We start from the raw sequence: 22,111 nt of genomic DNA on the forward strand, positions 1-22,111 counted from the left end.
CTACCCATGGCGCTCTCTTTTAGTTAGCATCAAACGATAGACATGAGACAAAACTATGCCCTGGCCATAACAAGTTTCAATATTGGCCAATACATCAACATTAGATCAATTTCTCTCTACCACAGTCAAATGCATATTTAGCAATAACGGTCACGTGGATTCACAAGTAACGGAGAACTATTCAATTGTACATCTGCAACAACTTAATGATTTCCCGTTGTTTATTGAAGAGGGAATTTTTAAAGAGTTGAGAAATGTGCTCTGCCAGCAATTGGTTCTCAAGAGTTGTCCACCTACCATGATATATTTTCATATCCTATGATAGACCAGTTTGATGCTAACTCGATCCACAACCCATCACCCTTGACAATCTTTCATTTCACTGGTAAATTGAATAAATTGTCAAACCTCAAAACATTATTGTTTATTAAAATTTCCTTCACAAGTTTATTAGTCTAATGTAATGCACTGTCTAAATATCAAAATTTTGAATAAAAGATTCCACAATACAATAGTAATAATAGGTTGATAAAAGAATTCAATGTTAACATTTGACAAAGCCCTATGAAGAAATGTACTTGAAAATATTAACAAAAAAATGTATATAAAAGTCAAAAGAAAGCCGCTTTATGGGCTTCTCCTCGGGCAAATTAGTGGCTTGCTTCTACATCAAAAGTCAAAAGAGCAAAACTTTTCTTCCATTCAGCATCAAACCTTTGACATTTCTATGTACAGCTCATGGTTCTCATATATTGGTCCCACCACTTGGCAGCATGCTCCTCAACATCTCCAGTTTAAAATTTCAGTGTGTGGTAAGATATGCATCATTTAACTTGATAAGTCTCTCCATTTTCTACAACTTACCAGTTCTTCCAAAACCATCAAGGATTAGTTGTGATAAAATATCAACCCATGTGTCAGGGACACCCGGCAGACACCAATGCATGCAATCCTGACCCCAAATTGCAACTGCGTCTTTCCTTCCTAGCCATATGGCTGGATGAGCATCGGCTCTAAACTCACTTAAATGCGTAAAATCAACCACATTGATGTTTGTGCCCTGTAATACCTTTTCAATCACAAAATTCATCTGTCTTGCTTCCTTGTTAATTCCGTTGTTCCTGGGTTCAAACCACAAATCAATCTGTTCAGGTGTTAGTATCCTGTTATTTAGGCTAATGACGCAAAGGGCAAAAAACGAAATGGAACGAAGTCTACCAGATAATGAGAAATATTCAAGCCTTTAAAAAACATCAAATGTAATCTATAGTTATGCAAGATGTTATGCAGGTGCATGGCAATAAAATTAGGGAAAATAAGAGGAAATAAGAGGTCAAGTGTTGCAACTCCATAGCAGAAGTTTGGGTGGGAGGAACGAACTGCGAGACATAACATTCGTATTTTTTAGAAATACGCACCTCATTCTCCTCAAGTGGCTTGTTGAACAAGCAGCTACCGTTTTGATTCCAATCTCCGCCATAAAAGTGCCTTGGGGATTGTAAGCGCCAGAACTTAAGTGTGTTTCTAGGAAATTCTTTTTCTATATATGTGATCATGTTACCAAGAACAACTTTAAGTCCATCTAACATCTCGAGTGGAGGAACTATTGGTTGTCCTGCTTTATAAAAGACAAGAGGTTTCTCCTTTGGGAATTTGTCATGATTCCACCTATTAAAGACAAAATCAATAATGACTCAGTTTGGATTAACTTCTAAGCTTATAGGAACTTTTTAAATAAAATAATTATTTAGTTTCGAATTCATGATAAGTTCATTACAAGTCTATGGTTGCTTATGTAACAGGTAAAAACTTATGAGATAAACTATTAGTTAAAGCTATCATGGTTATTACAAGATTACTTCAGCATTTTCCTTCAATGATTACTTGTGGAAAAGTTTATCCAAACTAGATCTATATCTATAAACTCAATCATCCTAATGGTTGACAAAAATAACAGGGCCACCTAAAATTAACTAGAGGTCAATTGCATCATAGCATATCTTGCTATATAAGTAACATCTTTGAGTACTTTCTTTCCAGGGTTTTCATTATAATGACATACTTAGCTCATTCAACTGTTTATTAATGCATGCTTTGGCAGTCAAAACTAAAACTATTTTTCAAGTGGTACTGGATCATCCAGAAGTTTCAAGATTGAGGAAAAGTTAGAATGAATTACCAATGACCAGTATTAAACAGCAGGACATCATAGAAACCTGCAATTTTAGCCCATTCATCTGCAGGAACATCCACGTCAACTCGATGAATACCTTCTGATCCATCTTGCATCCCAGATTCAGATTGCTTTGGCTGCCACCTTTGTTTAATCAGTAATTAGCACGTATGGTTGGAGTTTCAAAATTTATAACGACGAAACAGTTAAACAAGACAATTAACAAGCACCCAAAAAATAGGAGACACAAGAAAAGGAAACAGGGATGGTTGATTTTATTCATTGCCGTCGCCATTCCTACTTTTTATTGATTCAAATCATTGCAAACTTTTAGTGTCCAATATAATCATTATTATCTAATTCAAAAGTCCGTATCTCATGCCCTGTTGAAATTGCACTTAAAAAACAATTGGCATTGAAACCAAAGGAAAAAGATGCCATCTAACATCAATAAACATATTATAATAACAAAAAAATGAAGTTGATTAATTACTGAAATCTAAAAAAAAAATATTCTGTGGGGAGAAAACGGCACTGCTATCTTTGTTCAGATGCATGTTTATACTTAAGTATACTAGATTTTTCTTGGTGGATATGCAGAAAGAAGTCAAGAACTTAATACGATGCACAGAAACTCGGGTAAGTGAACATGTTAGAATAATGCAGATTGCAGAGCCTGAAGCAGGCATATCATATGCATATGCATCTGCATGCATGTCTTAAGGACTTGCTGGGATAAACAACTTGATAAAGCACTTAAGCATAGACACTTATTATCATATAAATGCTTGTTTATAAGTTGTAAGTTATTTTTATGACAACATAAAATTAACTCAAATTCTTTTCATGTAACCTGAAGGGTCATGCTAACAAGTGCCCAGCATCTCCAATGGTGCCCTTACCAAGAGGTAGCTTAAGTGGTCCCTCCGCGTACACATCACATATTCACTTCATTTTTAATCTTAATGTCTAATAAACACTCATTCACTCCAACCTAGCAACTCTTAAAAAATCACTCCATTTGTAACATTGAAACATGATAAAAGAAGTTGAATAAAGAATGCAATGGAACCGCATTTATGCAAGAGAAAGACAATGTTTGTACAAGCTTTGCATCTCAAGAGCAATACTTCTTATTTCTTCTCCATGGGAGTAGCTAATAAGCTCTACATGTTATTAGGCAAAACATCTACCATTGGTAGTTTTGCATTGGAAACAACGATTTCTAAACTTCTAAACATTCAAACCCCCAACTTTCCAACGCAGTATTTCTATATTTGTTTCCTTAACCAATGTCCTTAGGGCACTCACATTTTCCAAGCCTAAAAGCTAGTATTTTCATAAGATATCCTATAAAACTTACTAAAATAAACTGAGAACACCTTATGGTCATGTCTGTTATTGTAAGGTGAAATAACTCCATCCAAACAGGCTTTACTTACATTTCAGTCACCTATCTAATGCAATCTATTTACAAAATTCTGAACTTAAAATAGAAAAACAAAAAGTTGATAAATGAGAATCTTACTTGTATTTGGAGAGCAAAACAGCACGATGATAAGCAACAGTAACATTAAATTTAGGAAAATAAGCACCCCTCCAAGCACCTTTCTTTTTCCACTTTCGTGCACCCTCATCAGCAACCCTGAGAGTACACAAAAAAGAAACCAAGAAATTCTCATTGAGGGAATCCCCAACAAACCCAACATTCTTATTTCTCATCAAACCCAAAAACCGAAACGGGTCGATCCGATTCAAATCGCAGCCACGTGGGACCCATTTCCATGAATTGATCAAGCTCAGATTTTGCCGTTGGTTTCTGATGCAATTCCATGCGTTTCGATGGAAGGGACACGTGTCGTCGTAGAGTGGGGTGTGATTGGGATCGAAGACCCAGGTACCTTTGAAGAGGTTGCAGGTGGAGATTGTGAGTGATTGTGAGGTTGAAAAAGAAGGGGTATTGAGAGAGATGAATGAAGAGAAATAATAGAGAGATGCAAGTGTTAGTATGATGAGGAAAGGGAATAGATGTGAAGGTAGCTTTGGGGACATTCTTGTAATGCTGGGTTTGAATCCATGGCCACACTCTGTTAAAGCTAAAGAAAGGGGTGAAAATATTTCTTCTTCTTTTTCCTTTTTAATTTTTGTCAAAATTGCATGTGTATTTTTAAGTTATCTCTTTTTTTATCAGGTTAAATATCTTTTTATACCAATTATTTGTTTTAGGGTCCGTTTGTTACGGATTAAAATAAAAGTGATTTTGATATAAAATAATTTAGAGCCCGTTTGTTATAGCTTTTTTAAGAAAAAAATCACTTATTTTAAAAAAATAATCACTTTTAAGAGTATTGTATCTGTTTGTTACAGATTTTAAGAGAAAATATAATTTAATAGATTGAACTAATTTTGTAACAAAAAATCCCTTTTATATAGTTGTATCCAAACAAACTAGATTATTTGTTTAAAAAAAGTGATTTTTATTACATTAAACAAACGCAAAATAGATTCTGATTTTTCATATAATCTCCAAAATATAATCTCTAAATTATTTTATATCAAAATCACTTTTATTTTAATCCGTAACAAACGGGCCCTATATTTTCTCTCTCCTCTAAAAAAAATCTATTTTATTTTAAGCTGCTCCTAACAGCTTCTCATTTGAAGCTGTTTTTAGATTATTTTTAGATTCTGATTTTTTTTAAAATCTGTAACAAACAGATACAATACTCTTAAAAGTAATTATTTTTTTAAAATAAGTGATATTTTTCTTAAAAAAACCATAACAAACGGGCTCTTAGAGCCCGTTTGTTACAGATTTTAAAAATCACTTTTTTTAAACAAATAATCACTTTTAAGAGTTTTGCATCCGTTTGTTACAGATTTTAAAAAAAATCAGAATCTAAAAAAAATCTAAAAACAGCTTCAAATGAGAAGCTGTTAAGAGCAGCTTCTCAAAAAATAGATTTTTTTTAGAGGAGAGAGAAAATATGATTTAAAAGATTGAACTAATTTTGTAACAAAAAATCCCTTTTATATAGTTATATCCAAACAAACTAGATTATTTGTCTAAAAAAAGTGATTTTTGTTACAGTAAACAAACACAAAATAGATTTTAATTTTTCACAAAATCTCTAAAATATAATCTCTAAATTATTTTATGTCAAAATCACTTTTATTTTAATCCATAACAAACGGGCCTTTAATCTCTCTCAAATTTTCCTTTGATTTTTAGTTTTTAAAAAGTTTTTTATCTTCATTTTTTGTCCTTTTTTTTAAAATAAACTTATATGTAAAATGTATATTTTTTTAATTGAGATTTTCTTAAATTACACTAACCACCCCTATAGTTTTCAACTAAACACCCCTCCATATAACACCCTTAGCTCCAAGTTAAACAACCCTCTCAAAAATTCACCACTTTCACTTACTCAACAACATTGTCATGTTTCCTTCATAGTTGCCTTTCTCCCAAAAACAACCACCTGTAAATCTTCTTCCTTTGTTTCGTCTTCACTGCCGATAAAACCGTCATCGAAATCGGAACTTAATCAAGCGGGTAGATTTGGTAGTAACTATAAGAATAACCAAATATGAACTAAATCTGAGACCATAGTTTTAAAAACCGGCTCGGACCGGCCGGTCGAACCGGACCGGCCGGGAACCGGAGGGTGTGCCGGTTCGATCCCTTTATCGGATCGGCCATGTAATTAAACCGGTGCAAACCGGTAAGACTAGTTAAAAATCGGCTAAAACCGGTGACTCGGCCGGTTTTTGGTCCAATCCGGTTTAATACCTTTTTTTTTCTTCTCTTTTTTGCCATAATTAGTTTTTGCCATAATTAGTAATTTATTAGATTTAATATGCATTAAATGTAATTAACGCTGAAGTAAATGCGCGCAATTCCGATGGAAGAAATGCATTGACTTTTAATTTTTAATTTTTGAAAATCAAATTTTAATTTTTGAAAATCAAAATTTGAAAAAATTATTTTTAATTTTTGAAAATCAAATTTTAATTTTTGAAAATCATGAAAATCAAAATTTGAAAAAATTGTATGCTTGAAAATCATGAAAATCAAAATTTGAAAAAATTGTATGCGTATGCTCAAGGATTCGAACCGCACACATGAAATGGGACGACAGGAGAATTAACCACTGCACTACCTGTTTATTTGTGTAAAAAGTGAAGTATAAGAGTAGATATGCAGGTATCCTGCATCTTCACTTTTTAAAAGCATAGAACACTCGTTTTTTTTTTTCCTTCAAAAAGATCACATGATCTTGAAATGTCACTATTTTCACAGTAATAATAATAAATAGCCCCCTAAAAAATAATATGCATATAATTTTTTTTTTAGGGGATTCATATATATTTTTTTAAAAAGATATTATATTAATATTAATAGATATGAAAAAAAAAAATTTCCTATCAACAAAATAGCTAGACCCGTTAAAAAAAATAACTAATATATATATATATATATATATATATATATATATATATATATATGTATGTATGTATATGTATATATTACATGTTAGATTTTTTTAGTTTTTAATTGCTCGAGTCATCGGTTCAATACGATCTAATCTGATTAAATACCTATAAAAATTTAATCTTAACACCGGGTCATATAACCGAGTTATCCGGTTTAATCCGATTCAGTCATGCGGTTCAATCAGTGACTCAGTGGTTCGACCATTGACCCAGTACCCATACCAAGTCGATGACCGAGCCGAGTTTTAAAACTATGTCTGAGACAGAATCGTTGAGAGAAATGCCAAGTTTGAAGAAGTGGGAGGAGAGATAGCACAAAAATTGGGGCAAATTTCTGATAGGTGTCAAATGAATTTGAATTACTCAAATGATTTTCAATTGAATTGAGCCAAAGTGAAGTTGAGCCATCAAGCGGTGCTTAGTCAGTACAAGAAAAGGAAAGTGTGGCTTTGGAAGAGAGGTGATATGGGAATTAAGGGAAATTGGGTAAAGGGGTATCTTGATTGTATGATCTAATTTTCCTTCTCTCCATGTCCACTTTAAATTGTGATACGATGAAATGTATCATTCCTTATGTTTGCTAAACCGAAGTTGACCTTGATTCCATAAATAAAACAACACCTCTTCAATACCACTTAACTAAGTTCATTGCAATTTCTATGGAATCTTGGATCGAAGCAAATAAAAGGTGGATAAGTTAATTAAATGAAGACAATTAACGGTGTTAACAATGAGTTAAGAAGAGGGGAGTTTCTGTCATTTTAAAAAAAAACTTAGGGATGTTAGTGTTCAATTGAAAATTAAATGGGGTGTTAGTGCTATCTAACAGTACTTCAAGGGAGATGAATGTAATTTACCCATAAAATTAAGTTGAATGATCTTATTGCTCCAGTGAAGATATCCTACCACATATTAAAAAGCGACTTGTCAAATCAAATTGACATGTCACATCATCCTACACCGTGTAAAGAAGGAGCAATTCTTATTTGGTTTAGACACACATATAATGGAAATAAGTAAAAAAAGAAAAAAAAATCAATTTATTGTAATTATTATTGAAAACATTTGTTAATGTGTATTTTGTGTGTGCCTAAATGATTTGGATTTGTGTTTGTGACTATATTAGAATATTCCCTAAAGAAAATATGTATTTTTTTTTTTTTGAAGAAGCTAAATTAGCCCACCGAAATTGGCACTAGAGAGAATCGAACCTAAAATCTTAAGGAGGAGCATACTCCAGGTCTCAAGCCAATACCACTAGACCAACCCAAGTGGGTTAGAAAATATGTAAACTTAACAACAACACAAAATAAAATATAAACTAAAAACATTTTGCATAAAAAATAAATTTGATAACCACTAAACAGTGCAATTTTTTCCTTAAAAAAAAAAACAGTGCAATTTTTGTATGGATCAAATCAAAAAACAAAAAGGGATTCCTTGAAAAAAAAAAATTGGATGAAAAATATATTTAATCCTCTAATTGTATGCTGTGTATATTAGTTAAAATACCAATTAAATTGTTATAATTATTACAAGACAAGATAAAGAAAATATCTGGAATAGGATCTGTGGTGCCCCAATAATGCATACATATGAAACGTAACGTAACGTGAGTTTAATGGAAAATGGATATAAATCCGAGTAACAAACAAACAAGTTGACAACCTGCACTGTACCCGCTCTCTCTCAGAAGTATCAAGAGCGAAGGAACAAGTAAGAATAGACAACAAAAATAACAATTAATAAAATAAAATAAAATACAACGCACTCCCTCGTCACTCACACACCACAAAGATTCTTCCTGTTCCCGCTTTCTCTCTCGATCTGCTACTGCTACGGTACGTTACGTTGCGTGCACCTTCTTCAAGTCTGTTATACTTTTTTTTGTTCCTAATTCAACCGTTGACTCTGTGTTTATCAGATTCGGAGCAATATGGATTGCGTTGCCGGCACGTGTTTGTTTCCGTTACATCGTTGCAAAACGATTCACCTTGTGAGACACGCTCAAGGGATCCACAATGTGGAAGGAGACAAAAACTACAAAGCGTATTTGAATCCTGATTATTTTGATGCTCATCTCACTCCTCTTGGATGGGAACAGGTTGATAATCTGCGTAAACATGTTCGTTCCTCTGGATTAATTAACAAGATCGATCTCGTCATCGCTTCTCCTTTGATGAGGTATTAATTGGATTATTCTACTTATGAATGATTCATTTCTAATTGCTCATTTTACTCTCTTGATTGTTTAATGAATTCCTCCTGTGTTTATGTATTGCTCGTCCTTTGTGGTTGGTCCAAGTTGACTTTGCTGCATGGATTTAGATTTAGATGTGATATAAATATATTTTCAGCCTATTTTTCATTTAATTGGGCCCCCTACTATTGATCGGTGAGACTGATTCCCTGAATTTGTCGGCTCTTAGGCCGGATACCGAGTTAAAAAAAAAAAAAAAAAAGGTTATATGAAATGTGTGTGGTTCTTGAAAGTTATTCCCTTCATTAGTAGATTGGAATATCAATTACTTACACATATCTAATGTTAAATTGTCAACTAGATTGCTTGCTTGGAATCCTTGTTTGACATCATTGCTTTGTACACCGTAAGCATTGAAATTTTTCGCAGTCATTTTCCGGAACAAATGTGTCTTGACGTGTGTAAATCCACAATTTCTGTTACTAAATTGACAATACTGTTTAGCAATTTCATGTAGGCAATCTAGTTGACTAACAATGCTAACATGTAGTCTTTATTATGAAATAGCCAATGTTAGTATGTTAGTTTGTTAGTAGTTGTTGGAGGTGAGAATTGAACCTGAGACCACCCTTATCAGTTATCACTCCACTCCTTAACTGCCAGCTACCAAGTCAACCCTACATCCCACAATGTTAACATGTACTTAACATCTCATATCTGGATTTTCTTTACATCATAGTGTCACTTACACTGATTTAAGAGAGTGATTTGCTTGTTATTAAGTTATCACAAGCTGTGACTTTTGAGTATCAATTTGTGTAAATGTCACTTTTAGAGACCCAAAGTAACAATGTTGTTTACTAACACCGTGAGTCATTCGGTACCAATCTTGTATAATACACGTTATCAATGAGTCTTGTTTCATTTTCTTAGTTGCTTGAAATCAAGTTTCTCTTGATTTTGTTTCAATTTAGCATTTCAAATTAACCATGTTGATTGGAAAAAAAAAAGAAAGGCAATAAGTTAGCGTCACTGATGCGCTGTGTTGGATTAATACAATAGCGTATTCAGCCCTTTTTGTTGCCGAAAGTAATGATCAAGCATCAATGCTTGCAATTACTGTTGTTCTTTCCATACGGTTCTTGCATTCGTATGCTCCTACACTTCTATTCTTTTCCTATTAACATCTTTCATTTTCCACCATTTTAATATGAAAAATATTAAGCATTTTTGTTTATCTTGTTTTTTCAATCTTGTCTTTAACAAGAGAAAGGTGTGCTTAGTCTGCAATCAACATTTTTGTAGGTGTCACTTTTAGATCCTATCCTTGTTGTGTTTTTTATTTCTATGTTTATGTTACATTGTCGTGTGGTTCAAGTTTAATTTCTCCTATGTTTTTGTATTACTCGCTTGATTTCACATTGTGTACTCAAGATAATTTCTCCTATGCATATGCATTACTCGTGTTGTCTGGTTCAAATTTAATTTGAAAGTTGACTTTGGTAGATGTATTCACAATTTTATTCATATTTGATCACGCTAGTAGTCTTTGGGAACATATTCCAAACTAATTGGAATTTAGATGTCTTATAAATGTTTTTCCATCATATTTTTCATTTAATGTGTTTGAATTTTATGAAAATATGGTTCTTGAATCAAAAGTTAGTCATTTCAATGGTTGACGGTAATTAAACATAAAATTAAACACAGTCTCAAAGAGTCTGTGTTTGTTTTCTTAGTTGATTCGAGTCGAATTTCTCTTGATTTTGTTTCAATTTAGCATTTCAAATTAACCAGGTTGAATGAAAAAGAAAGAAAAGGCAATAAGCTAGCGTCACTGATGCGCTGTGTTGGATTAATACAATAGCGTATTCAGCCCTTTTTGCTGCCAAAAGTAATGATTAAGCATCAATGCTTGCAATTACCGTTCTTCTATCCATACGGTTATTGCATTCGTATGCTCCTACACTTCTATATTTTTCCTATTACCATCTTTCATTTCCCACCATTTAAATATGGAAAATAATAAGCATTTTTTTTACCTTGTTTTTTCAATCTAGTTTTAACAAGAGAAAGGCATGCTTTGTCAGTAATCGACGTTGTTGTAGGGGTCACTTTTAGATCCCTGTTGTATTTTTTATTTCCTCAGGATTAAATTTGGGATCCTGAAGGTACTTAAGATTTATTGTGTTTTTGAAAATAATTTTGTAACTGCGTTGAGGCAAGAGTCAGTCTTTAATTGTTTCATATATATTTTGGCTTCAGGACTTTGCAAACAGCTGTTGGGGTATTTGGTGGGGAGGGATACACTGATGATAAAACGGATGTGCTGCCTCTTATGGTGGCAAATGCAGGAAATAGCTTCCGTGGTGCAATTTCAAGTCATAATTGCCCACCAATTGTTGCTGGCGAACTTTGCCGTGAACATTTGGTACGCAAATCTACATTCTGAACATATTTTTACCTGTTTCGGAAGAGTAGTTATGTTGCTACATGTGCTAGAGTTAATTAACAAGTTCAATCCTCATCTTGGGATGACAGGTTGTGTGTCTTGATCAAACCAATCTTTTAACTGTCAAGATAGATTCTTCTACCTGCACACCAGTTGCAATCTTACTTTTCAGGAGGATTAGGGGAAAATTAAGAATTATCACTTCACAGTTAATAGACTTTATCCTGTAATTCACAGTTAATTGACCGGGATAAACCCAAAAGAATTTGATAGCAAAATTTGAAAAGAAAAGCATTGAATACTTGATCATGTGTATCAAGTACCTGTACCTCATACTTTCCCAGTCTGAGTATGGAAACCATTTAAAACTTAAAAGTACCGTGCATCATAGGGGATCTACTATGAATAATCAGTAGGATGGTGTGAAGAGTGATTATTAAACAGTATCGAACAAATTTTACAGGTGACTGAATGATTGAAGCATAGAAATATTGAATGAGAAAATGACAATAAATTTAAAGCTCAGGTGTATATAAATTAGTAATAAAGGAAAAAGGATGCAATCAATTCATATATTTGCTGCTTCTTTATTTTCTTTTTTCCAACTACAAAATTAACAGAAGTTTATCTTCTATGAGCAAATAGGGTTCCTTAGTCTTGATATTAACATTGACTTATGGATATGGACCTTACAATTTTCTCCACATTTTTCCTCATGCAGGGAGTTCATCCCTGTGACAAAAGAAGAAGTGTTAGTGAGTATCAGTTCCTTTTTCCTGCTGTTGATTTTTCACTGGCAAGTGCTTATACTTCAAGTGCCTGAATGCTTGTGGTTTATGATTTTATAGAAGATAGCTTATAACTTGTTCATTTCTTTCGCTGTATTAAGGTTAGCCAACATTTAACTGTTGCCTTTATGTTTATATTAGTCTCTTCAAGTGTTCGTTTCAGATAGACAGTGATGAGGATGTTTGGTGGAAGGATAATGTAAGAGAGACAAAGGAGGAACTGGCAGCTAGGGGGGTGGAGTTCTTAAACTGGTATGTTCACTTACAACCAGAAACCTCCAAGACTTTGTTAATACTCAGGAATGGAACCAAAAAAAAATGTTAAAGGTGGCGAGAACTTAACACATGATAAAAAAAATAAAATTAAGACCAACATATATCATTAATAATTTAATAAAAAATTGAAATTTTCATTTTCAAACGGTTTAGATAACACGAACAAATGCTCTAGATAACAAAAATAACAACGAAAAAGCTGGATGCTTCATTTTTATTAGCTGATGTTAATAAGTGCTTTAGAATTATATATATATATATATATATATATATATATATATATATATATATATATATATATATATATATATATATATATATATATATATCAAGTGTATACTATCACTCTTTGGTTGTTTGTGGGTAGCAAGCACCCCTATTTTACATTACTTTATTCCGTCCCTGTTAATACTGCATGTGAGAAACACTAAAATTGGATTTAATATATTAACAAGTTAATACAGATATAATGTCAGCCTGATTGTATAAGATCTCATCCAACACAAAATTGATATTTCACACATTCAGAACAGTTTTTCCAGAAGCCCCCCTTTACTTCCTTTCGTCCATGTTCCCACAATCCAACCAAAATCAACAGCCAATATGTATGACTCTTTCCAACAGGAAGGGTGATGAGATCAACTTCACTGAAATTTATTTCAAATTTCAGCATTTTACCCAAGCTTACTAGATATAGCAAGCTGTGTGTTATGCAATTGACCCTTTGCTGTACTCTATTGTGACCAATAATGGTGGAAGATAATTTAATTTGTTTATTTATTCATCTGATATTTCAGCAAGCCATCGTTTAATTATTGGGGGTCACTACTTTTCTGTCTTATGCTGTGATAAAGAACTAGATCTAGTTGTTGTAACTTGTATCGCTCTTTTGTGATTATTAGAACTGATATATTGGCACCAATTCAGATGTCCAGTTATTTTCATTAGCTGAAGATTCATGTAGTTATATGGCCAGAAAAAAGATTCTATTGCTTTTTCGACTTCTCATTACTTCTGTTTTTCACTTGAACTCAGGTTGTGGACACGAAAAGAGAAAGAGATAGCGATTGTGACACACAGTGGATTCTTGTTTCACACTCTAACTACATTTGGAAATGATTGCCACCCCTTGGTGAAGAAAGAAATATCCAAGCAGTAAGCTCTCAATACCCCGTTCCTCCGACCTAGTAATTTGTGTTTCGCTTCTCTTGTTATGTGAGGCATGAGTTTTTGTTTCTTATGTAGCAGCGCTCAGTTTTATTCAGTGCTTTACATTCTTTAATTTGGGATCAAGTTCCTGCAACTGTTGGTGTTAAACATGACGACGAATCTGACTTAGAGGGAGCTATTTGTCAGTTTATATATTGAAGTAAATGATTGACTTATTTGGCATACCTTTGCAGCTTTGCCAATTGTGAGCTTCGCTCCATGGTCCTTGTGGATAGAAAGTGAGTATGCAAATACAATCTATATGACCCTTTCAAAATATAAACTCTAATATCGATCATAATTTGTTTAATTTATGCTTTTCGTTCAGTATGATAGGATCAGAAGCATCAACAACTAACTATCCGGGCAAGATACCTTCAGGGCTGGACAAGCCTAGTGATGCTGTGGATGAAAATGTCGAGAAACAGGGGGTTTAGTTTTGCTACATGCATGTGTTTAGTGCCATTTAAACATTGAACTGCTGAACATATATTCATTACTATTTGAAGATGACTCATACGAAATCTAACGTGATTGTTTCAGATTTTACTCAGTTCTAAAGCCTTGCAGCTAACATTTAGTATCTGCTAGAAATATTTATGGTAAATAGTAGTTGAACCAAGTAAAATATAACTATGTAAGGCAAGGCAAGGCAGGCAATTAGATGACCCAGTGCCGTCAAACATCCTTTTTCTTTGCTGATGGGAAAGTTTAAGAAGAGAATCTGTCATCTCACATGTAACAAACAAATTGTCTAACGAAGTTTAATTTTAGAATGAAGACTGATTTTAGTTCCTCAAAATTCAGATCCATTTTCGCCCTCCACAAAAACAAAAAATACAAGTTCAAGTCTCTTGAAAAATTAAGCTGAACAGATTAGCTCCTACCTAAACATCTATCTAAAAATTGAGTTTTTCCATGCTGATGTTAACGTTTTTGAATATAGTATGTCGCTCCACTATATTGCTTTTCTACTATGTTGTCCATCATATCTTACTTTATTATGAATCTTTGTAAAAATTGTAGTAACTTGCCAAATAAGCATATTCATATGCTAGTTGGTAATTGGATGCCAACCTTAAAGGGTACAATTTCAATTATGAGGATTGGAATCAAGTGAGTGCGGATTACACAAGACATTTTAATCACAAAATTTTAATCCAATACATCCCCAAAATCACTTTCCTTATCCACCAAAGATTTAAAGCCAAATAAATACAAACATATATTTTGCCTTTGGCGCTTCCACAAAATCGCAGTCGATAATAGCTTGATAGCAACTTATATTTTCTATTTCAGAAAAATGAAAATACATTGAACATGTAGTACCAAAAATGACCAGTAAATATTTCACATGTGCTATCTACATGCAAGTGCAAACAAACAAAGATGAAGAAGAGAGAGAAGATGCCCTGCCTCATAATTCAACCAACCTTAGAATAGAGTCTGATCTACATCTACATTACATACAAGTCAACAACACAATGAATCAAACTCTCCACTCTTATCCCTTCCCACACTCTTTAATCAATCCCATGTGGGTCCCCTTGACCCTACCACCAAAATGTCCAGCTGCTCCTTATCCCCGCCATCAGCCATCACCAACGCGCTTCCAACCATATTTTCATCCCACGTGATCCCTCAAACACCCCTTAGAAAAACCTCAATAAAAAAATATTAAAGCCAAAATTAATCATGCAGAAAAACGTCTCTTTTTTCTTTCTCTTTCTTTTTCGCGGGGTCTCCATTAAAGAAGCATAAAGCAAAAACTTGTTACACACTTATTACAATTAGTCTTCACTCTTTAATGGAGACCTATCAATATCCACCGTCATATCCAGATTCCGGTAACTCATCACCACTTTCACGAGAAATTGATTTCGAAAATCCATCTTCATGGGAGGAACAACAGAACTACAAAGCAAAATTCATGTGCAGCTACGGCGGAAAAATCCAACCACGCAGCCACGACAACCAGCTTTCCTACATCGGCGGCGACACCAAAATACTCGCCGTCGACCGCAGTATCAAGTTTCAAGCCTTTCTCTCGAAGCTTTCAACTCTCTGCGACGCACTTCAACAAGATATAAGCTTCAAGTATCAGCTTCCGGGAGAAGAACTCGATGCTCTTATCTCGGTTACTACTGAAGATGATCTTGAACATATGATGCATGAGTATGATCGTCTCTATCGTCCTTCTTCAAAACCTGTGAGGATGAGGCTTTTCATATTCATCACTCCAAATTCGGGTTCGGTTTCGGGTTCTCAACCTGACCCACTTAAACCTAATTCTAACGCTGATTTTCTCTTTGGTCTTGAGAATAAAACCATAGCTCCCCCGATTCAACCTTCGTATGCTGCTGTGACTGCGAAGTATCACGATCCTGTGCCGGATCTTGTTGCTCCACAACCGGAGTATCCGCCACGTGGATCCACCGACGAGAGCGTAGAGATTCAAAGACAGTTACAGCGTTTGCAGGTTTCTGAGAGTGAGCAGTCTCTGTATCGGAGAAGTGTAGATGGAACCACAGGAGGCTTCGCTGTTGCTCCCAGCGGTGAATATTACATGCAGAAAATGCCAGAGAATATTCCCCGGTCTGATTCACCAGTTACAGTTCATCATCCTGCTAGTTACTGGCCGGATAAACAATTTTCCGGCGAAGGTTTTCCGGTGACAGGGATGAACACTTCCGGTGGAGGGGATCAGCATGTTTACATGATGCCGCCGCCGGGGACATTCTATCAGACAACACAGATGATGCGTCCACCGACAGCGCAGGGGTACTACGCAGTGCAAAGAATGGCTTCTGATGGATACCGGGAACAACCGGTGTACGGCGGCGTTCCGCCTCAAAACGTTGCGTTTTCGTCGGCGGCGGCTCAGCCACTCAAACCTTCAGCTTATCAGGAAGGATACGGCTTAGTTAGGCCAGCTGGTGTAGCGGAAAATACGGGAGGTGCTGGGTATGCGCAAGTGGCGTATGATAGTGCAAGTGGGAGACAGGTTTACTATACTACGCCGGGAGGCATGGTCCACGCACCACAGTATCAACAAGGGGTTTCTCCGGTATTCAGCAATGATATGAGACCGGCTGCGGTTCCTGTGGGCCAGGATCCTAAAGTGGTAAACAAAGGTTCACATTCACAAGGATTGTGATTAATTAATGCTGTGATTATGTTAATTTTGAACTAATATATGCTCAATAAATGTTGTTTTTCTTATGTTGGATTTTTTAAATATATAATGCCAATATTGTTACCATCCAAAAAAATTAGTCTCTCAATTGAAATAGGATTTGTAGGATATGCATGTCTAGTGATATCAAATAGAAACTCTCACATTACTCTACTTTTATTAGGATATTTTGAAATTGAAGGGTACAACAATATATGATAAAATGGTAGTCTCTCTCTCATGACATAATAGTGTTCTGTGCCGTAAGGGTATATATGCCCATTAAACTTATTAAGATTACTCTTAGTTAACTTCATCAAAATTAATATATAAAAAAATCTCTGAAATTGACTACTCTATTGTTACATCAAAATAAAGAGTAACTACTGAGTCACGATCGTAGAGTTTAAAATGAGTTTTCTCACCATTGATATATGAGTTTAAAATGAGTTTAGTCCCTGCTTCAACATGCGGTAGTTCTTTGAAGGCTAAAATATGGTTTTAGTCCCTGCAAATATGCCTCGTTTTGGTTTTAGTCTCTGCAAAAAAAAAAAATTTGTTTTTGTTCCCTGCAAAATTTTTTGTTTTTGAAAATAGTCCCTGACCCCATTTTTGTGATGATTTGCATACGTGTCACATGATGAGTGAACCCATTTTGTAGTTTTTGGTCCCTGCAAAATATTTTGTTTTTTAAAAAGGTCCCTTCAAAATTTTATGTTTTTGAAAATAGTCCCTACAAGGACTATTTTCAAAAACAAAAAAATTTGCAGGGACCAAAAACATTTTTTTTTTGCAGGGACTAAAACCAAAACGAGGCATATTTGCAGGGACTAAAACCATATTTTAGCCTTCTTTGAAATATTTTGTCACTTCATTCTTCTCCAATGATAAATCTTGTTTTTTTAATAATCAAAGTGAATTAATGGAATTACAATGTGTACCCCAACTCTCTCTCTCTCTCTCTCAATAAGTAAGTCGAGAATTAAAATGATGATAAACGGCACACCGGGTTGATAAACAGATCAGAAAATTCTAAGCTAGTGTCTTTGTCCTCTCTCTCTGCATAAACCAGCTTCAATAGTTAAATTTTATGTGTGCAATTAACACCACCGCATTCAACTATTCCTGCTTAGAAAATTATTTTATTCCTTTGAGCCAAATATACCAAATACCATCACAACAACTGATATATTTAGTCTTCTTCAACCCCACTTACCCCAATTAAATTGAACTTAAGGACTATTTTAAGAACTGTTGTTGGAGATGCTATTATAAACCTCATCTTTGGACCAATGCATGCTACTTCCGCCTGAACGTCCTTGCTTTAGTCTCATCATATGTGACAAATGTGGTAATGGAAGAATTGTAGATGCTACTGCTGGTGTACAGTTAACTGACCCCTCTCCATTTGTATTCAACCCAGTCATTAGGCTGTGTAACCCACGTGGACTAGGTAACATATTGTGGTCTCTACCCAAAAGCACTTCTCACACATAACACAAACGATGCTGAACTTTAAAATGTTAGAGAAAGGTTGTGCAAGGTAGCATAGTAGTGACGATGCCTCGACCCAATTTTCTGCTTGTCTTGAGTTTGAAGTCCGATTTTGCATTAAATGGTTAAGCAGTCTCAATTGCACTTGAAAAATGTTTGGTTATACTAAATTCAACTATGCTTGATTCTGCTCACCCTTAACGCACTGATATTATGTAAATGAGCATCAAATGTAGATCACAAGGTGCCTATGCAAAGATAGAACACTAAATGTAAAAGTTAAAAGGGTGCAATATTAATAAATTTGGTAAATGTTTTCGAAGAAGCAGGGTACGATATTTACAAATTTACAATAAAGACATGATGATCAGCATTATTATTATGTAGTCAATGGAGAAAGTACATGGTAAATGAACTATAGGTAATAGGATCTTATAAAAAATAATCAGACGAACTGTTCTTATGCTTAATCAAAATAAACATGTGTATTCCGAAAACTTTGGATAGATTATTTTAAAATAATAATAATAAGAGAGTGTATGTGAAAACGAGGGTGCAAAAAGCAACAAGTTTGTATCAATGCAAAGAAGCCCACAAGCTCTACCTTATCGGGCTTTAAGATTTTGTGTTCATATAGACCTACTACTTACTATCGGGAGATTGCTCACTTGCTCTTCAGGCACCTAACAATTGCTCATAAATCATATAAAAAAAACACCACGAACAGTAGTTAACTACCGTTTCTTGATTAACTATCATTTGTTACTTTTTAAATCGATTAAATTAATTTTTTAATCGGTTGAACCAATTTTAAGCGCCTGAACGGTAACTATTGGTGGGGTGTTTTAGGTGTCTGTGAACAATGTGTTTATAAGTGAGACAATCTTCATCTCACAAATTGGTTTTGTGGATTGTGTAAGACTAAACTACGATTTCTAAGATTTTTTTTTATCGAGTAGTCTATTTTAAGTTGAATAAGTGATAAATTTGTAAATGTCTAAAGAGCAATTCCCCTGTGCTTGTTGACCTATTTGCCTTGTTTGTAAAGAAGCTTCCAAAGATAAAGAATTAAAGTTGCATCCCAGTGTTCTTTTCATCCCATCGTATCAAACCATGTGCCAAGAGTCCCTCTCTAAAGTCTAAACTTTTTCAATCATTATTATTCTTCTTGTTCTATAGGGAGCTAGGGTGGTGGATTAGTATTGTCCTCAATTATTTAAATAAAAAACCAAGAAGAAAATTATAGTAGAACCAAGTTGTAGTGTGTGTAGTGTAGTAACATGCAAAGGCCTAATATGTGTCCCTATGTGTATGCAAAGGCCTAATAAATCTTCACTATATGAGTGAGATCAAATATGTCTACCAAGGTACAAGCTTATATACACTTCCTTCCTCCCCTTAGATGCCTTTTGAATTTCTAGTATCTTTAAATTTTGTTTGTTCTCATGAAAATAAAAAAATAAAAAAATTTGGAAAATGAAAATAAACTAAATTAGTCAGTTTTTGTTGCTGATAACTTTTTTCCCTTTTGCATAAAAAATTGCTTGAATTTGAACATTGTCAATTAACTATGAAGTACTAAATTATTGTTGTGAATATGTCCCACACAAGTCCTTGTCAAGGACCACCTCCATAGTACTATGCTGCTATACACCCAAAAGAAAACCAGGTTTCACTGAAGGATTGAAAAGCAGAAGAAGTCATGTATATGGAAAAGGGCGTTGGCGTGTTGCTCCTTCCATTAACCCAAAAGTAACTTTTATTTATTTATTTATGTATATTGTAATATAATGTTCCTTTCTACATTCTTGTTAAAGGTTTTTTTTCTTCCTTTCAATTATGCTTTTTTTGTACAAATATGTACCTAGTAGTTTTGTGTTGTTGTTGCCTATTGGATGATTAGTGTTGTTGAGAACCAACCATTATTTAGATTAATTAATTAATACTATGGTAATAATGGGAAGACATTATTGTTGTTGTAATAATATATTCAATTTAAAAGGTTGTTATTTTGTAATAATAGAATCCCCATAGGCCATATGATTGAGTATTACTCAATCAATTGTTTATTTTTTATTTTTTTACTAAAACGTTTGTTAGAAACACTTTTATATGGTATTAGTATATAAGTTTTTGAGAAGATAATTAGCTCCGATCTTCTTGTTGTTTTCAAAAAGAACACAAAGTCTTTTGAAGAATGCTCGGCTTATATAGAAGTTTGATAATGATGGGGATCTATTAGTGTGAAAATGACATATATTATTATTAATAATAATGAAATTTCACGTTCTTTTCCGCCGTCACTTTACCCAACTTCTCCTTTTTCAACATTTCTTCTGGACATTATTAAAATTACATAGAGGAGCAAATCCTTAATTGGTGTATAACTATTTCTTTACACACACACATACACTCTTGGCGATAGTTGAAGATTCAAGTGGTATTTCAGGTTTGGAGAGGTGGATCATGTGAAGGAGATGGGAAGTGGTGTACATGAATGAAATTGAGTATAAGTTTAATATGAGTGGAGATTCTCTCAAATTCTCATTAGAAATGGAGGTTTCATTTATGAAAGAAATAAACAAGTGAAAAATTAATAGAATTCATTAGTAGAACTCGTTTACTAAAATAGTGAGGATCTTAACTTAAAAAGTAGTCTATAGTGCATCCGTAAAGATAATAATATATTATAAGCTTTTACAAAATATACAACCTTACAAATTTTCTTATGAACCTAGCACTTTGTTTGGATTCCAAAGACACAGGGAAGGGATAAATTGTTTGGATTCCAAAGACACAGGGAAGGGATAAATTAGTCTGGAGAAGAGATAGTTAATTGGATGTACAGAAAATTAAAAATTGAGATGGGAGAAATACATATAAAATTTATTTAAATGCGTTCAAATATTAAGTGAATGTTTGGTTATGCATTTCAAAACTGCAACGACAACAAAAACGTTGCCAATATATTATTTTTGCCGCGAAATGAAGAAGTCGGAATTTCTAGCTTCATGTAAATTGTAGACGCGCGAATGACAGGGTTTGACGTGGTTCCAAACATAACATAAACTTATTTGAAAAAGCTCTTTTAGATGATGAATTTCAAAAGAAATGGTTGTCACATTCCTTGCATTAGTTGTTCTTGAAATAGTAGTATAATCGTATGAGACAATTAAAATACCAATCAATGCTTTCTAAAAAAAATTAGTGAAGAAAACTAGTGGCCGTGCGAAAATAGGAAATCAACTTTGGGGTGACCAAATCTTTTTTGGTGGTGACTGGGGTTTGAACCCCAGACCTTGCATATTTTTATGCATTGTTCATACCAACTGAGCTAAGCTCACGAGGACTGTGGTAAAATCTAAATAAGGCAAAAATCATGTTAAAAAAATTAAATTGTAAATAAAAAAAGTAATATATAATTAATAAGCACATTTTATATAAGTAAAAGAAATGCATTTCTATATTTGTACCATTAAAAAAATACATCTCTCGTGAGTATAGTTTAATTGATAGGTGTGTTTGAATAGACCACAAATAATGTTAGCCGATGAGAAAACTCGTGCAAGGAAGAACCAAAAGCGATGGAGGGAGAGTTTTGATGCGGAGGATTCCTCCGATACAACTGTTTAAGGGAAAGAAATCTGCAAAAGGAAGAACCAAAAGCGATGGAGGGAAAGTTTTGATGCGGAGGATTCCTCTGATACAACTGTTTAAGGGAAAGAAATCTGCAAAAGATGTTGACACTCTGATGCTAAGGTCAGTATAAGATTGAGACGAGGTATAGTTAAGGTCAAGTGCCCGAAGACATATGTCCTCGAAATGCTTCATAGCTCAGACATGAAAA

At 34.0% G+C, this 22,111-nt stretch overlaps 3 protein-coding genes and 1 long non-coding RNA gene across 4 annotated transcripts; 3 read left to right on the forward strand and 1 right to left on the reverse strand.

The window, feature by feature from the left end:
• Nucleotides 1-473: 473 nt before the first annotated feature.
• On the reverse strand, nucleotides 474-4,243 carry TBL12 (trichome birefringence-like protein (DUF828)). Its single transcript, XM_085704289.1, has 4 exons — nucleotides 3,702-4,243; nucleotides 2,180-2,317; nucleotides 1,419-1,668; nucleotides 474-1,144 (listed from the first exon to the last, which is right to left on the reverse strand). Exons 1-4 carry the CDS (start codon nucleotides 4,223-4,225, stop codon nucleotides 854-856), a joined length of 1,203 nt encoding a protein of 400 aa, XP_085560415.1. The 5' UTR covers nucleotides 4,226-4,243; the 3' UTR covers nucleotides 474-853.
• Nucleotides 4,244-8,332: 4,089 nt separating this feature from the next.
• On the forward strand, nucleotides 8,333-14,148 carry LOC146932579 (Phosphoglycerate mutase family protein). Its single transcript, XM_085704291.1, has 8 exons — nucleotides 8,333-8,511; nucleotides 8,595-8,854; nucleotides 11,136-11,301; nucleotides 12,044-12,118; nucleotides 12,274-12,362; nucleotides 13,422-13,541; nucleotides 13,790-13,834; nucleotides 13,924-14,148. The coding sequence occupies exons 2-8, from the start codon at nucleotides 8,607-8,609 to the stop codon at nucleotides 14,030-14,032; spliced, it is 852 nt and encodes a 283-aa protein (XP_085560417.1). The 5' UTR covers nucleotides 8,333-8,511; nucleotides 8,595-8,606; the 3' UTR covers nucleotides 14,033-14,148.
• A 1,222-nt stretch (nucleotides 14,149-15,370) lies between these two features.
• LOC146932580 (uncharacterized) lies at nucleotides 15,371-16,944 on the forward strand. Its single transcript, XM_085704290.1, has one exon. The coding sequence runs from the start codon at nucleotides 15,403-15,405 to the stop codon at nucleotides 16,750-16,752; it is 1,350 nt and encodes a 449-aa protein (XP_085560416.1). The 5' UTR covers nucleotides 15,371-15,402; the 3' UTR covers nucleotides 16,753-16,944.
• A 2,068-nt stretch (nucleotides 16,945-19,012) lies between these two features.
• On the forward strand, nucleotides 19,013-20,229 carry LOC146932581 (uncharacterized). Its single transcript, XR_015007157.1, has 2 exons — nucleotides 19,013-19,631; nucleotides 19,876-20,229. It is a non-coding gene; the product is annotated as an uncharacterized LOC146932581 (long non-coding RNA).
• The last annotated feature ends 1,882 nt before the right edge of the window (nucleotides 20,230-22,111 follow it).

This window comes from Medicago sativa, chromosome 4 (assembly GCF_051527215.1).
Source record: "Medicago sativa cultivar Bolivia chromosome 4, Bolivia_mono, whole genome shotgun sequence".
Taxonomy (NCBI): domain Eukaryota; kingdom Viridiplantae; phylum Streptophyta; class Magnoliopsida; order Fabales; family Fabaceae; genus Medicago; species Medicago sativa.